This window comes from Physeter macrocephalus, chromosome 15 (assembly GCF_002837175.3).
Source record: "Physeter macrocephalus isolate SW-GA chromosome 15, ASM283717v5, whole genome shotgun sequence".
NCBI lineage: Eukaryota > Metazoa > Chordata > Mammalia > Artiodactyla > Physeteridae > Physeter > Physeter macrocephalus.
In genome coordinates, this window is record NC_041228.1 from 52,593,216 (window position 1) to 52,609,001 (window position 15,786).

The following is a 15,786-nucleotide window of genomic DNA, read 5'->3' on the forward strand; positions in this document are numbered from 1 at the left end:
AGAGACTGTCATACAGAGTGAAGTAAGTCAGGAAGAGAAAAACAAATACCATATGCTAACACATATATATGGAATCTAAGAAAAAAAATATCATGAAGAACCTACCGGTAAGACAGGAATAAAGACACAGACCTACTAGAGAGTGGACTTGAGGATATGGGGAGGGGGAAGGGTAAGCTGGGACAAAGTGAGAGAGTGGCATGCACATATATACACTACCAAACGTAAAATAGATAACTAGTGGGAAGCAGCTGCATAACACAGGGAGAGTAACTCAGTGCTTTGTGATCACCTAGAGGGGTAGGATAGGGAAGGTGGGAGGGAGGGAGATGTATGAGGGAAGAAATATGGGGACATATGTATATGTATAACTGATTCACTTTGTTATAAGGCAGAAACTGACACACCATTGTAAAGTAACTTTACTCTAATAAAGATGTTTAAAAAGAAAAGAAAAAGAAATGATAATTATGTGACATGATAGAGGTGTTAGCTAGAACTCTGATGGTAGTCACATTGCAATGTACAAATGTATCAAATCAACACATTGTACACCTTAAACTTACACAATGTTATATGTCAATTGTATCTCAATATAAATAGATAAATAAATAAATAAGAAAAACTAATTTAAAAGAAAAAAAAAGGCCTGATAATTAAACCTAGTATTCAACCCTGTTTTTCTTTGCTCTCCATTTCCAAATTTTTTTCACATTTCTGCTCTCCATTCAATAAGTTAAGTATACTTCCTCTCCATTAAATTCACACATTATATTTATGTGCTTTGGTTGATTTCACTTAATATAATAACCACGTGTATGTTTATTTTAACCAATTATTTCTTTATACTCTAATCGTGAAATATAACATTAATATGGGGAATTGTTTAATATATATTTAAAATTTAACAAATATTACTAAAAGCAATGCCTGTGAATCTCCACTGAGGGAAATACAAAGAATGCTGGCAGTGCCCTGCCATGTTGAGTGCTCTGTCCCAGATACCACACATTACGCCGCCTCCAAGAAGATCCCTCTCCCCTCAAAAAAAGATTAGAACCTTCATTTTCCAAAGGTTCATAAAGTCCAAAGGAAAATTAATAAAAGATATACTTCTAGATACATCTTGCTGAGATTTCTGAGTTGAGAGAAAGAAAATACTAACAAAGGATAGAGAATGATACAAACATCAGTATTTAAGTGGAATACTAGAAGTGGTTAAGATGTTGGGATATTGTACATAGGATAATAAGAGAAAAAGAAATATAATTAAATAATTTAGACCAAGTCAAAATATGCATATGTGGGGAAAAAATAAAGACTTCTCTAGGCATGCATAGATTCAGAAATAATGTTATCAGTTTACCCGAAGTCATTATTTTAGAAGCAACCTAAAAACTAAGAATTAAAGGAGAATGGATATAACTAAAAAAACTTACAAAATTTTAAATTAAGTCCTAATGGGTAGTAATGACAACAGACACTTGGAGTGGTCAAAGAAGCACTAAGTACATAGTATATGAGAAATAAAAGATATAAAATACATAAATATTTAACAGAAGCTGGAAACTAAAACTCTAATATTTATGTATAAAATTTGAGCTTCTATGGCAGAGAAGGGTGGTGGAGGAGGAGGTAAGGTGGTTTGGGAGTGATGAAATAGAAGCTTTCTAAAGTTCATGTCTTGGCAAAGGAGACCAGAATATACAATGGAGCAAAGACAGCCTCTTAAATAAGTGGTGTCTGGAAAACTGTACAGCTACATGTAAAAGAATGAAGTGAAATTAGAACACTCCCTAAAACCATACACAAAAATAAACTCAAAATGGATTAAAGAACTAATTGTAAGGCCAGACTCTATAAAACTCTTAGAGGAAAACATGGGCAGAACAGTCTTTTACATAAATCACAGGAAGATCTTTTTTGACCCACCACCTAGAGTAATGGGAATAAAAACAAAAATAAACAAATGGGATCTAATTAAACTTAAAAGCTTTTGCACAGCAAAGGAAACCATAAACAAGATGAAAAGACAACCCTCAGAATGGGAGAAATTATTTTCAAATGAAGCAACTAACAATGTCTTAATCTCCAAAATATACAAGCAACACATGCAGCTCAATGTCAAAAAAACCAAACAACCCATTCAAAAAATGGGTGAAAGACCTAAATAGACATTTATCCAAAGAAGACATACAGATGGCCAACAAACACATGAAAAGATGCTCAACATCACTAATTATTAGAGAAATGCAAATCAAAACTACAATGAGATATCACCTCACACCAGTCAGAATGGCCATGATTACAAATCTACCTACAATGAATGCTGGAGAGGATGTAGAGAAAAGGGAACCCTCTTGCACTGTTGGTGGGAATGTAAATTGATATAGCCACTATGGAGAACAGTATGGAGGTTCCTTAAAAGACTAAAATTAGAACTACCATGTGACCCAGCAATCCCACTACTGGGCGTATACCCTGAGAAAACCAGAATTCAAAAAGACGCATGCACCCCAATGTTCATAGCAGCACTCTTTACAATAGCCAGGACATGGAAGCAACCTAAATGTCCATCAACAGAGGAATGGATAAAGATGTGGTACATATATACAATGGAATATTACTCAGCCATAAAAAGGAAAAAAATTAGGTCATTTGTAGAGACGTGGATGGACCTAGAGACTGTCATACAGGGTGAAGTGAGTCAGAGAGAGAAAAACAAATGTTGTATATTAATGCATATATATGGAATATGAAAAAATTGGTATAGATGATCTTATTTACAAAGCAGATATAGAGACACATGTAGAGAACAAACGTACAGATACCAAGCGGGAATGGGGGGATGAATTGGGAGATTCTGATTGACATATATACACTATTGATACTGTGTGTAAAATAGATAACTAATGAGAACCTACTGTATAGCACAGGGAACCCTACTCAGTGCTCTCTGGTGACCTAAATGGGAAAGAATTCCAAAAAAGAGGGGATATATATATATATACATATAGCTGATTCACTTTGTTGTACAGTAGAAACTAACACAACGTTTTAAAGCAACTATACTGCAATAAAATTTCTTTAAAAAAGATTTAAAAAAAAATAGGGGCTTCCCTGGTGGCGCAGTGGTTGGGAGTCTGCCTGCCAATGTAGGGGACATGGGTTCGTGCCCTGGTCTGGGAAGATCCCACGTGCCACGGAGCGACTGGGCCCGTGAGCCACAACTACTGAACCTGTGCGTCTGGAGCCTGTGCTCCACAACGGGAGAGGCCACGATAGTGAGAGACCCATGCACCGCGATGAAGAGTGGCCCCACTTGCCACAACTAGAGAAAGCTCTCACACAGAAACGAAGACCCAACACAGCCAAAAAATAAATTAATTAATTAATAAACTCCTACCCCCAACATCTTCTTAAAAAAATAAAGTTCATGTCTTGAATGGGAGTTAGCATAGCTATTGTTTGAGTTTAAGAGAGAAATAGATAAAATAGGTTTTACCTATAAATGTTTAATATATTATAGCCACTAATGAAATAGAGAGGCCTAGTAGAATATACAAATTAAGGCAGTTGAGAGGGAATAGATAGGAATTAAAAGAAAATTCATTAAGCAAGCATAAGGAAAGGAAAAAAAGAGGAAACAATAAGTTAAATACTTGGAATTAAGATGGAAGAAATATAATCCAATAGATTAGTTAATATAATAAATGTAAAAGTATTAAATTTCCCTGCAGAAAACAAAGACTTTCATATTGCTTTCAAAAACAAGATCCAGTTATATGTTGTTTTAGGAAATATGCAAAAATAAAGTGACAGTGTTATGGGTTAAAATATTCTACTGAAAGATATGTTGAAGTCCTAATCTCCAGTGGCTGTAAATGTGACCTTATTTGGAAATACATCTTTGCAGATATAATCACAATGAGGTCATTAGGGTGAGTTTTAATCCAATATAACTAGTGTCTTCATAAGAGAAGGAAAAGAGACACAAACACAAAGACATGGGAGAAGACCATGTGATGATGGAAGCAGAGATTGGAGTGGTGTGTCAGTTAACCAAGAAATGCCAAAGATTGCCAGCATACCAGAAGCTGAAAGAAAGGCACAGAACAAACTGTCCCCTAGAGCTTCCAGAGATAGAGCACAGCTCTGCTGACACCTTGATTTCAGACATTCAGCCTCCAAATATCTGTTGTTAAACCATTCCGTTTGTGATAATTTATTACACTTGCCCCAGGAAACTAATGACAAAGAAAGGTGGAGAATAAATGGATATATTAGGGAAATGCAAACCAAAAGAGAGACTTATCAGTAAAGGATCAAGCAAAGTATCAAACAGAGTAAAATTCTAGGCTAAAGATAGTAAATGAGATATTATATAAGTAAAAGTTACGATTCTCCAAGAAGTTATAGAGAGGCACTGTTGAAAAGGGCACAGACTAAAGAGCCTATACTCTAGACACAGATGCTCTAGAACCAGGCTGTAATTCCTGGCTCTGTTATTAAATAGCTCTGTGACTTTAGGGATATTCCTTAACTTTTCTATACCTCATTTTCTACACCTATCAAATGGGAATTATAATTATACTTCACTTATAGGCAGTTATGAGAAACAAATGAATTAATATATGTAAAATTAATATATTTAAATGAATTTATATGTACTAATATATAAAAATATATGTTTAAAACGATAGTTATCATAGAACAAACACCAAAATAGTTAGCTATTATTTTTCTCCTCTTATATTATAAAACTTCATATAAAAACCAGCCAAGCAATGTGGGATATAAAATAAAACCTGAAGAAAATAAGAACTTTATAAAGTCACTATCTGGTAGAGGATTTTTAAACAATCACTTTCAGAATTTGACATATCAATTTTCTACAAAAGAACAAATTCTACAGAGGATTGGATGATACAACCAACAAGGTAAAACAAACACATAGTATTATACTAAAAGAAGAAAATATATCCTATTTTCCACTTACAAAATCTCATTATTATGAAACCAAGAGAAATTCTTAATAAGATCCTTAAAAAAGATTTTATAACTCCCATTCTCTCTCCATGACCCAAGAAAACTAGAAATCAAAAATAAAAAAGCCAAATGCAGCTTAAGCATTTGAATATTAAGATATTTACATCAAAATAACCACTGTAAAATATCACTCTTCTCTTCATCATTGTGTTTTATGGCAATCAAGTGACTGAGTTGTACAAAACTGCTCTTGCCCAAGAATGGCCAGTATCCATTAGTTCTAAACCAGGGTGGTACCATCTCCTTAGGGAAGATTTAGAATTGTATAAGGGTACACATGGCTGTTACAAAGACTGAGGAGTGCTGTTGGCTTTTCAGGTTTGGAGATCAGGGATGCTAAATGTTCTGCAAAGCTTGGAAAACTCTTACACAGTGTAGAACAGTCATGGCCAAAATATCAATAACGTTCCCATTGATAAGCATTGTTTTAAAAGTGACTACAGGGCAAAGAATCCACAGGTGCTTAAGATATTTCTATTTGAAATTAAGTTAACACTACTAGGGTAAAAAAGTCTTCTATAAACCCAGCAGGCAATTCAATGTTCAATTTTCCACAGCAAGAACCAAATTCAAGAAACTTCTTTGGTTTTAACAATACTCAGAGAGCATATAAGATTGTTTAGAGACTGTTGCTGAAACTCATTTTCTTTTATTACTAAGACTCAAAAGGGGAATTCACATTTTTTATTGATAGAATAATTAGATAAATGGATAAGTCAGTACATAGGGAACTGTAAATCTATGTAATTTGCTATTTAGGTTATATTAGCTAAGTCAAATTCTGAGTGCAAAAAACTTAGTTACTGGAAACATTAGTGCTTCCGGTAACTACATCTTGCACATTCTCATGTAAAAACAAAGTATTTCAAGAGCGTTATTTCTTAGTATTTCTGATGGCACTAAGACAAAAAGCAATGTTCTAGAGTAGATAGTATATAGGGATAAAAATGAAAAAACATGGGTTCTAGTATTGGCCCTACCATTTACTATATGAACTTCTCTGTGCTTACTCATCAGTGACATTGGAATAATGGTATTTGCCTTATTTGTCTTGAAAGATTGAGATGCAGAGTAACTATAAAATCCCTACAATGGCCTGACAAGCTGCCCTGGAACTCGCCCTCCCTCTACCTTATTTCCTGCCTAATTTCCTCTTTCTCCCTCTGCTGCACTGGTTTCTTGTTCCAATGTAAGGTCTCTGCACTGACCATTCCCTCTACCCAGACACTCTACCCTTGATAGCTTCAAGCCCACTCTCTCACTCCCTTACTTCCATGAGGTCTCTGCTGAAATGCCACCTTGTAAGAGAGGCAGTCATACACCATCCCATGAAATACAGTGCTCCCAACTTTATTCTACTTTATTCTTTGACATAGTGATGATCTACTGTGTAACACCTCAGATTTTACTTTGCTTGCACTTGTCTGTCTCTTCTCTGTAGAAAGTAATCTCAAGAAATGCAAGAAATTTTGCTATCCTTTCCTTAGGAATAATATTCTACTAATAAATTAAAGTTTTTTGAATCTGTCCATATAAAAATTTATCAATGTGTTTAGTTGGGAAGTTTGTATCTCTACTTTTTACTAATTAATGTGAAATTATATATATATATTTTTAAGACATTACATGTCTTCAGACACATAATTCTCATGATTTAGAATATACAGAAAGTTACCCTTTTAACCTGTCTACTATGCCTATCTTAATTATCCCAGTGCTCAAATATTCAAAACATGCATCGAATTTGCATACTGTTTCCCTGAAAAGATACTATATGCACTCTATTTTGAAGTGAATTTTTTTCTTCATTAAAAGCAACATGTTATATTTCAAGACTTCAATATGTCACAACCTAGGTGGGCCAAGAGCATATTATTTTCTCTAATAAAAGAGTTTTCTACTGCAGTGTAGTGTAGTGGAAAGCAGAGACCATTTCTTATCCATTTTACATTTCTCTCATATATTATACACAGCAAATGCTCCATAATCATTGATTAATTTGAGTATAAACATTCATGCAGTGATAAGTATCCCCACCCTTCTTTAAAGAGAAATAAAATAAAGAAGATACTTACATTTAGAGCCTGATGAAGAAGATCCACTAACAGTAGATCTTGATCCCCCTTTCATGGAAAAGACTCCTTTCCCCCTGCGAGTTGTTGTTACAGCCACTCTGGGACGCTTCAGTGGAATTACTGCGCGGGGAGGTGGAGGCACACGCCCATGGTAATCAAATAACCTTCACAAAATACAAACGTGGCTGAGAATTGGTTTACGCCTAAGTGTTCTATCAAATGTGTTAGACGATTAAGAGAATGGCCTTGTTAAAAATGTCAATAAATGTTTTTGTTATCATTGTTGTCCTCAAAAAGATTCATTTTTCACTAAAGAAACAGGATGCTAATATAGTCTATGCTTTCTGGGCATTAGAATCTGACCCTTAATATGAACTCATTTTTAAGGTATGAAAGAACAAGGAGCTTTGCAATATGTTGAAATTATGTCGACCTTCATTCCCAAGTGTATTTCTTTGCTTGATTTAACAGATTTATCCATTTTAGGAACATAAATCTTCCTTTAACACATCAGATACTTATTAGCACATAAGTGTGAAAGGAGGAATAGACCATGCAGAATCAGGGACAAAGAAAAGAAAATTACTGTATGATCAGAAAACAGCTCAGAAGGAAAAAAAAAATAGGAGTATGTCTAGTTTAAAGAGGGCAGCTATAAGAGACAAATCAATATTGTTCCTTACCTCTCTAAGGACTTCCTTAAGTTATGAAAGTCTTAGCTGACTACAGAAAAAAGGAGGCTGAGTTTGAATGAAATGCTGGTAGCATGAGGACAAACCTTTGTTGACTAAAGAACTGGTGTGAAATATTTATCAGGATAACTTTTTACTATTCTGACCATTTGATAGACATGCAAATTGAGACTAGAGATATTTGTAGTTAACTATTAAAAAATTCTCTAACAAAAAAGAATACCAGTAAAATTCTTTGAAGCTTCTGCTAAAAAGTGAAAAATGGTATTCACAACCAAGGCATTTCCATTAAACAATGAAAGGAATCAAAAGTATAAGAATATTTACTCATTTATATAAATATATAATTAATAGATTCAAAGTTTCACATTATTTATACTGCATACACATAACAAATATTTGTGTGACTTAGCACATTTGAGCAGCATACAAGGGTCAGAGAAAAAAATATGATATATATGTATTCTATTTGCCAGTGAACAAGAGGTATTATTACTTTGTCCACTATAAAGAAAATAGTGTTATTGATTTAGAATGATGATTATTATGTAGTTTACTGGGACACCATTATATGGATTACATTCTCATAACTGCTTTAAAACAGTCAATAAAAATAATGTGAAAGCAGAAATGAGAAAACTAGAACAGTTTTAAATTTTAAAATATCTAAAACCTTCTCTAATAGGTTATTTCATAAAATTACACTCATTTACACATACAGATGGGAATGTGATCATCTCTTTTTGGAAAATAGTATATGAAATATAATAACAAAATAGGCTGGTTTCCAAATATTCATTCATAAACTTTGAAAACTATGACACTATGGAGAAGAAAAGTTGTATATAAAACACCTTTAAAGCAGAACTTAGTACTAGGAATGTCTTCTACATTAGAGAGCTAAACTGTCCAAAAATGATTTGGAAACATGTAGGGAAATACTAAGAGATGTCTGGAAAGGAAAATAAATGAAATGAGACAGAGTTCAAGAGAGGTGTCATCCTCTGCACATAAGCAAAGTCCATTAGAGCCAAAGAACTGCCAGCAAAGAGCAGGTCATGGATGTCAACACATTATAGTTTACTTCAAAAGATATAGACAGGATGAGGCTGAAAAGGGTTGTGAATCTCATTCATACCACTAAGGGCTGGAAAATCAAAAGGGTCAACTAAGCCTGCCCCTCATTTCAATCACAAAACAAAGTCTACATTACTTATTTATAAGTTGAAATCACAGAGCAACTTAAGTCAGTGAACCAAGATACTAAGGCACTTTTCATGAGCTACCACACCCAAAGCTATTGAGCGAAAAGAAATATGACAATTGTCTTATCTCTCCCAGGGTAGAAGTTGCTGCTTGATATGAATGGCAAGTTCTTTTGGAGGAACAATTTCCCCAGGACTTGAAAATGCAATTTAGCATGTTCATTAAATAAACTAATCTATACACTGGGTTAAGAAAATTTCTAAAGCACAACTAAAATATATAATGATGTAAGAATGCTGTACTGGAAATGCAGGCCAAGTAAAGTCACCATATTCACTGCTACTTCAATTACAATGCAATTCAATAATATTTTAACTGCAATGTTTATCAATATTTCTATTGCTTCCCCCCAAACAGGGATTATAAATCTTCCAGTGTTGGCCAGGACTGCTCTCCGGTGGAGAAAAGAGAGCTGCATTTGTTCACTGTACTTGTGACATACTTTTAGTATAGGATGTACAATTTAGTAAAATGCACAGTGTGTGTTGTGTTCTTTGTTGTAAATTCCTATAGGAAGTAACCCTTGTTCTTTGAATATTTTGCTGTGTTGCTTCAAAGAAACATGACTCCTTTCTCACCATGGAATCAGGTTTTACCAATTGATTCTGTCACTGTGTTGGGAAGATATGCGGCATCAGAACTTAATTTTTAAGAAGTGAAATTGTAATATACAAACAAAGTTAAATGGGCATTTCATGTGAGACCATAATTTTAAATTTTAATGGAGTTGGGGTGTTTGTTAATTTTCACTGGGCAAAGTTGAGTTTACCAGAAATAAAAAGAAGGAAGACTGGGTATTGTTCTAAAGCATAAAAACATCACAAGATAAGGATGGGAAGGGGTCAGTTTTCTGGGATTGCAAGATGAGATGTAGGGGCTCTTCTAAATGCAGAAGGAAGTAGGTGAAAGGCAGCCTGTGAAGGAGACACAAGCATTGGCTTTCTCATCAGAATCCAGTCTATAGCAAATCAAAGAAAATAGTCCACAAAAAATTGCCGTACAATAGAATTAAATGGAATCCAAATCTCCAAGGTCAGTTAAAAGCTTAAAATTTCTTCCTTCCTCTTGGTTTTTTGTTCTTCCACTCCCAGAATTATATTCCCTTTCCTTGTCTGTAATGGTCCTTCATTTTCCCTAATATTGTTAGAATACTGTTTTTCCCATAATGTTTACAGGTCAAATAGATAATGATTTATAATGAAGTCAAACACATAATTCTCCCTTCCCTAAGGTCTATTTTAAAATAAAAACTTTAAAAGACCTACTTTCAATCAGTAAATAACATAAATGTAGTCAGATTTTAATAAAAGCAACCAATTGAGGAAGTTTGATGGTCTATTTTATTGAATAAACATTTCTACTTTTCATGTCCCCATTTCTTGTTTAGAATTTTGTTTTCTTTAATAATATCATCATTATTTCATGTATAATTTCATTACCAAGCAAAAGCTAAAAACTGGTAAACAATTTTAATATTGATTTACTTGATAAAAATAGACATACCTTGTCTCTAGAAAGAATAAGGATATTAGTTATTTTAAAAAGTTGCTTTTTGGACAAAGGCAATTTAATGACATATTGACATATAAAATGAAAATAATTTTGAATTCTTGTTTTTACCAAAAGTTTATTATTATTAAACTTCAACAATAATAAAGCAACATTTACATGTATTTTCAGAAAAAAATACATGGAAAAAAACAACTTACAATCTCTCACCCTAAAACAACTACTGTCATTCTCTAATTTTTTTTTCCACAAGCATCCATATTTTTCACATAATTGAAAACATAATATATGTACAGTCATGTATCCTGGCTAATTCTGTTTGGTTTATATTAAAAAACATTTCTCAAGTTTGCAAAATGGTCTTCCTAATGTTTATTTTAATTGCTGTGGTGCATTTTCTCAAGTAGATGCACCACAGTCTAATAAATCATTACTTGATTGATGGACTTTTGACTTGATGCCTATTTTTCACTGTCAACCAATGTGATTTTAAAATTCGTGAAAAAAATTAAAAATGTAATATTTGCATATTACACTGAACACTAAAATTTCATTTAGATAAATAGTAATTTAAGAAGCAGTAATTACCTGTTTTCTTCTAAATTTCCCTCATAGAAAAGAGTTTTTCATTTTCCTTATTTATGAACCCAAACTTACAGTGCCTATGTGGTTAAATGCTAACCAAACAATGTTGTCTGGACTTAGGGTTAAATAACTGGCCTGCCCAGAGCCAAAATCTGACAACAAATTCAGGGCTGTGTTCTCACTGGGGTCTTTTAGCAGATAAATGAAGATCATTATCTCTAGGACCAGAGAAGATTTCCAGCTCTGTCTTGATTCAACCTTGCACCCTTCTGTCTTCAGCATGCTTAACTTCTGATAAACATAGTCTATAAAACCAAATTAAGGTGCCTATTCATATTTAAGAAAGGATATATTTGAAATCCACATGAATGATTCTAGCCTATTAGTATATCTATTTTCTATACTGTTTGAACTACTCAAAATTCTGTTTATAATTTCTACCTTGACTTCAAATAAGCTTTCGGTTACAACTGAATCTGAAAATACTTTTTAAAGGCACACTTCACTTGAGACCAGTCAATGAGTAATTCTCATTTCTGTTTTTTCTCACTAAACTTTTCCAAGATTTTCAGTGAAGCCACCCCTGCCAACAACCCACCCAACATCGGGCTCCATCCCCAATCTTGTCCAAATGCTTCTTGAACATGCTTTTAAAGGGCTTACTGAAATGGTCAATGATCTTTTTTCGGCAATATTTTGATCTTAACTTAATCTTTATATTTTGTACAATTTTGCTATCTTCTATATCTTGTATACAGCTTTGGGTAATTAAAAAGTGAATGCAATTAAATAGCAATGGTGAGGTTATAAATCAATAAAATGATTCTCCTATTTAATTCTTACAATTCTGTAATGTGTGTATTAAGCCATTTTGCCCATGAAGGAAACTTGTGAAAAAGGGATGAGATGACTCCCCCAAGTTTAACCAGTCAACACACGCACACCGAGGCCTGAAACTTGCTTCTAACTCCAAATCACACCCTTTGTCAACTGGGCCATGCTATGGTTTCCAAATGTTTTAAGTGGAATCCCATTCTACCAGATGGTAATTTAAATTTGCACAATGAAACAGACGTTGCTTCTTGCTAATACATTTTTCCAGTATTCATGAATATATACTGTGCTCTATAATCAATGATCTGAGACAAATGCAACTTGACAGAGTTTTTTTCATTAACTTCAACTCTGGTAGCTTCTCTTATGTTAATTTACACAAGGTCAAAATGGATCCAGATCTGAACAATACAGATTTTAAATCACTGATATATATATATATATATATATATATAATATATTTATATATTTATATTTATATGGTAAAGCAGCTCTGGCATTTCTTTTTCTTTGTCAATACACTTTTACTCATTACTGGAGGTTATAAATGGCTCAGTGCCTTTCCTGATACTATTGAAAAAAGGTTGGATTAAAATTGCTAATATCTCAGAAATTGAAAACATTCCTTGGGGGTGTTCAATATAATTTTAGGTATACTTCTCCTTTCACTTTACTTGGAAGAGTATATATGAAATGAAAATGAAACATTAAAATGTTTCATTTTAATAATATGTGATGTTCTTCATGTAGAGTCACACTTGACCTTTTAAAAGACAATGCCACTGAATGCTGTAAATTATTGGGCAATTCTTTGTGTAATATAAAAAATGAAAATTTAGAATAACCACTCAATTCTATTATTTAGTGATGCTCTTCATGATCCCTGAAACCATGGATAGACACTAAATTAATTTTTGGAAAAGTTACTGCTGAATAAATGTACCAAAGCAATCACATTAAGATGGAACTTTGTGTAGAGAAGTTTTCTAAGCTGAAATAGTTTAAGGGTTGAAAATCCCCAATTACATTAGAATTCCCAAACCTGGCAGAAATAAGCTAACAATAGGATGTAAATCAATGTCAGTTATTAAGGTATTATCTCTCGGCTTATGTGAGACATTTAGTCACATCTGGGGTTGGGAGTCTGCGAACCACATTTCTATGGGGGCCAGCTGGCTCCTTGCTAGGCTCAGCCAATTAAGGACCTGAGAAGGAGACTGGAAGAGGAAGAGAGGACTTGACCCTTCCTGTTTTGCTTCCTGTTTTTGTTTTGGGTCCCTGTTCTTGTCAGCGTTACTCTAGCCTTGTTTCTTAACCCTGGCAGCAAAAATTCATTCCAGTAGTAGCAACTGAATCCAGTTTGAGTAATTTTGCAACATTTGCAGAACAGTCTTCACACTTCCTCAGAGACCCTGGCGCCAGTTGGTATTGCCTCCTTAGAGGTCTGGGTTCCAGCCCCACGGGTTCCCCCTCTGGGCTCAGATACAGCAGCAGCAGCTAAGCAGAACCTCCTACTCATATTGTGAGTTGTGCAAATCCCCTTTTCTACAGTGATATTTGATAATCCCATCTTTTCCTCTGTTTCCCCAACCCTAGAGGTGGTAGCTGCTTTCTGTAGTTTGCTAACTCCATCATACCACTGTGGGTTTTACTGTTGTTGTTTACTTGTTTTTCCTTTCAGTTCCTTAATACATAGTTAGAAAGTTTTTGCAAACAATTCTCCTTGTTCAGCATAACTGTATGATTTCCATTTTCCTGACAGAAAACCAAGCAGCATGGAGTTAATGGAAATAACTGAACGGTCTCTCTCTGCAGATAAGAGTTTTCAGCTGCAACTGGAAAGTTCTGGGGGGTAGGAGGAGAGAAAAAAATGCAAACAGAACGATCCAGAGGTGTCACAATGGACTATTATGGAAGGACAACTGAGCAACCAGTGTATTGCTCAGTCATAGGGACACTGCTACATGAATAACAGTATAAGAAACATATTCTCCATCACTATTAGTGGTTACCGTTAACGGTTACTAGTAGCTAACATGGATTAAGCACAAAAAACATAGCAGGCATAATGCAGGTCATAAAAATATGCTACTTCATTTAATCCTCAGTACAATCTTATGGGGTAGGCGTTAATTTCATGCTCACTTCATAGATAAGACAATAGTTTTTGTGGTATTAAATAAGTTGCCCAAGTTTGCACCACCAGTAAAAACAGAAAAAAAATTAACCATAATTACAAGCAGAGAGTAACTAAGGAGGAATTAGTGTGGATAAAACTGTTAGCACTGACTTAGTAAGCTATTTCTCTTCTCCAGCCGCTCCACTCTGTTTTCCTTTCCTGGGGATCTATGTTCACAGGGAACTCCTGACTACCTCTACTAGTGGCAGATGCTTCTGTCTTTCTTAGCCAAGTGAAAAAATGAAAAATAAACTAACGAGGGCACAGACTGCTCAGAGAGTCTGTTAGCAATACACCCATACTGATCTTTGCATACTTATAAACCAAACTGATTTTATATAAGACAAATAAATGATTTTGGAAATTGTTCGGAGTTAGCTTTTTTGTGTAGTGGAGTGTCATCTGAAAGCTTCAGGCCCTGTAATTATTTGCTGATTAAGGCTCTTGCTCTTTTGCATGTAAAATCTGCCTATCTATCTGCCTATTTATCTATCTATCTATCTATCATCTGTCTATATCTATCTAATGATTTTTATTGATAAAATGCAAATGCAAATATTGACTTCATTTTAAAAATGAGAAAACTGAAAACTTGCCTAGTTGCCCAAAGTTACAGGTTAATTACCAGAACTTAGGTCTCCTACCATCTACTCCATTTCAGGTAGAAATTCTTTCAATGTGGAAGGAAATTACATGATAGAAAATACTTAAGAGATTACAATGCAAAACATTTTCATATTAACAGATTAAAAGACAATGTATATTAATTGAAAACTTTATTCATAGCAATGAAGACAGTGTTCTGCATCCTGAAACATAAAAGCATATCAGAAAATGTTTTTACAATTGTCAAAGACTAAAATTTTTAAATAAAGAATATCTAAATGTTATCTTTCTTTCGTAGTAACTGGGATTATTTTAATGCTGCCAGATCTTCACAACGTTAGGACAAGTTATTATAAACTATTTAATATTTAAAATAAAATATTATATTTGATAGAAATTATAAAAATTATTTGAGAAAACCATCCTTAAAAATTCATGTTTGGTCATAAAGGGTTGACTAGAGAAATCATTTGCTTAACTCAGTAGTTTGAACATAGTGGTGATAAAGGTATGGTTGTGGATCTAATTTCCGTGCAGATAAGGCTATTTCCTGTTATGTAAAACCATAGACTGATATTGCTCCTTTTCTGTTTTGCGTATCCACACAGTTGGTTGTTGAGTATAAATTGAGACCTAGTTTATGACTGTAGTTCTGCCAGTAATTAACTATGTGACCTTGGAGAAAACAAAATGTCTCTAAATCTAAGGAGATGAATTAATCACAAAATTGAGTATCCACTATGTGTGAGACTTGATGACAGTGCCTGAGGATACAATAAGCAAAACTGAGCATCTTCCCTGCCCCCCCCCTTTTTTTAACATCTTTATTGGAGTATAATTGCTTTACAATGGTGTGTTAGCTTCTGCTTTACAACAAAGTGAATCAGTTATACATATACATATGTTCCCATATCTCTTCCCTCTTGCATCTCCCTCCCTCCCACCCTCCCTATCCCACCCCCCCATCCCACCCCTCTAGGTGGTCACAAAC

At 34.1% G+C, this 15,786-nt stretch overlaps 1 protein-coding gene across 1 annotated transcript in view; it reads right to left on the reverse strand.

Moving 5' to 3' along the window:
- The window catches only part of RALYL (RALY RNA binding protein like), an 875,975-nt gene that overhangs the window by 110,379 nt on the left and 749,810 nt on the right, over positions 1-15,786 (reverse strand). The window contains exon 6 of the mRNA XM_024126995.2: positions 7,125-7,288. Within this exon, the coding sequence (XP_023982763.1) occupies positions 7,125-7,288 (164 nt within the window). The remainder of the gene's footprint in view (positions 1-7,124; positions 7,289-15,786) is intronic.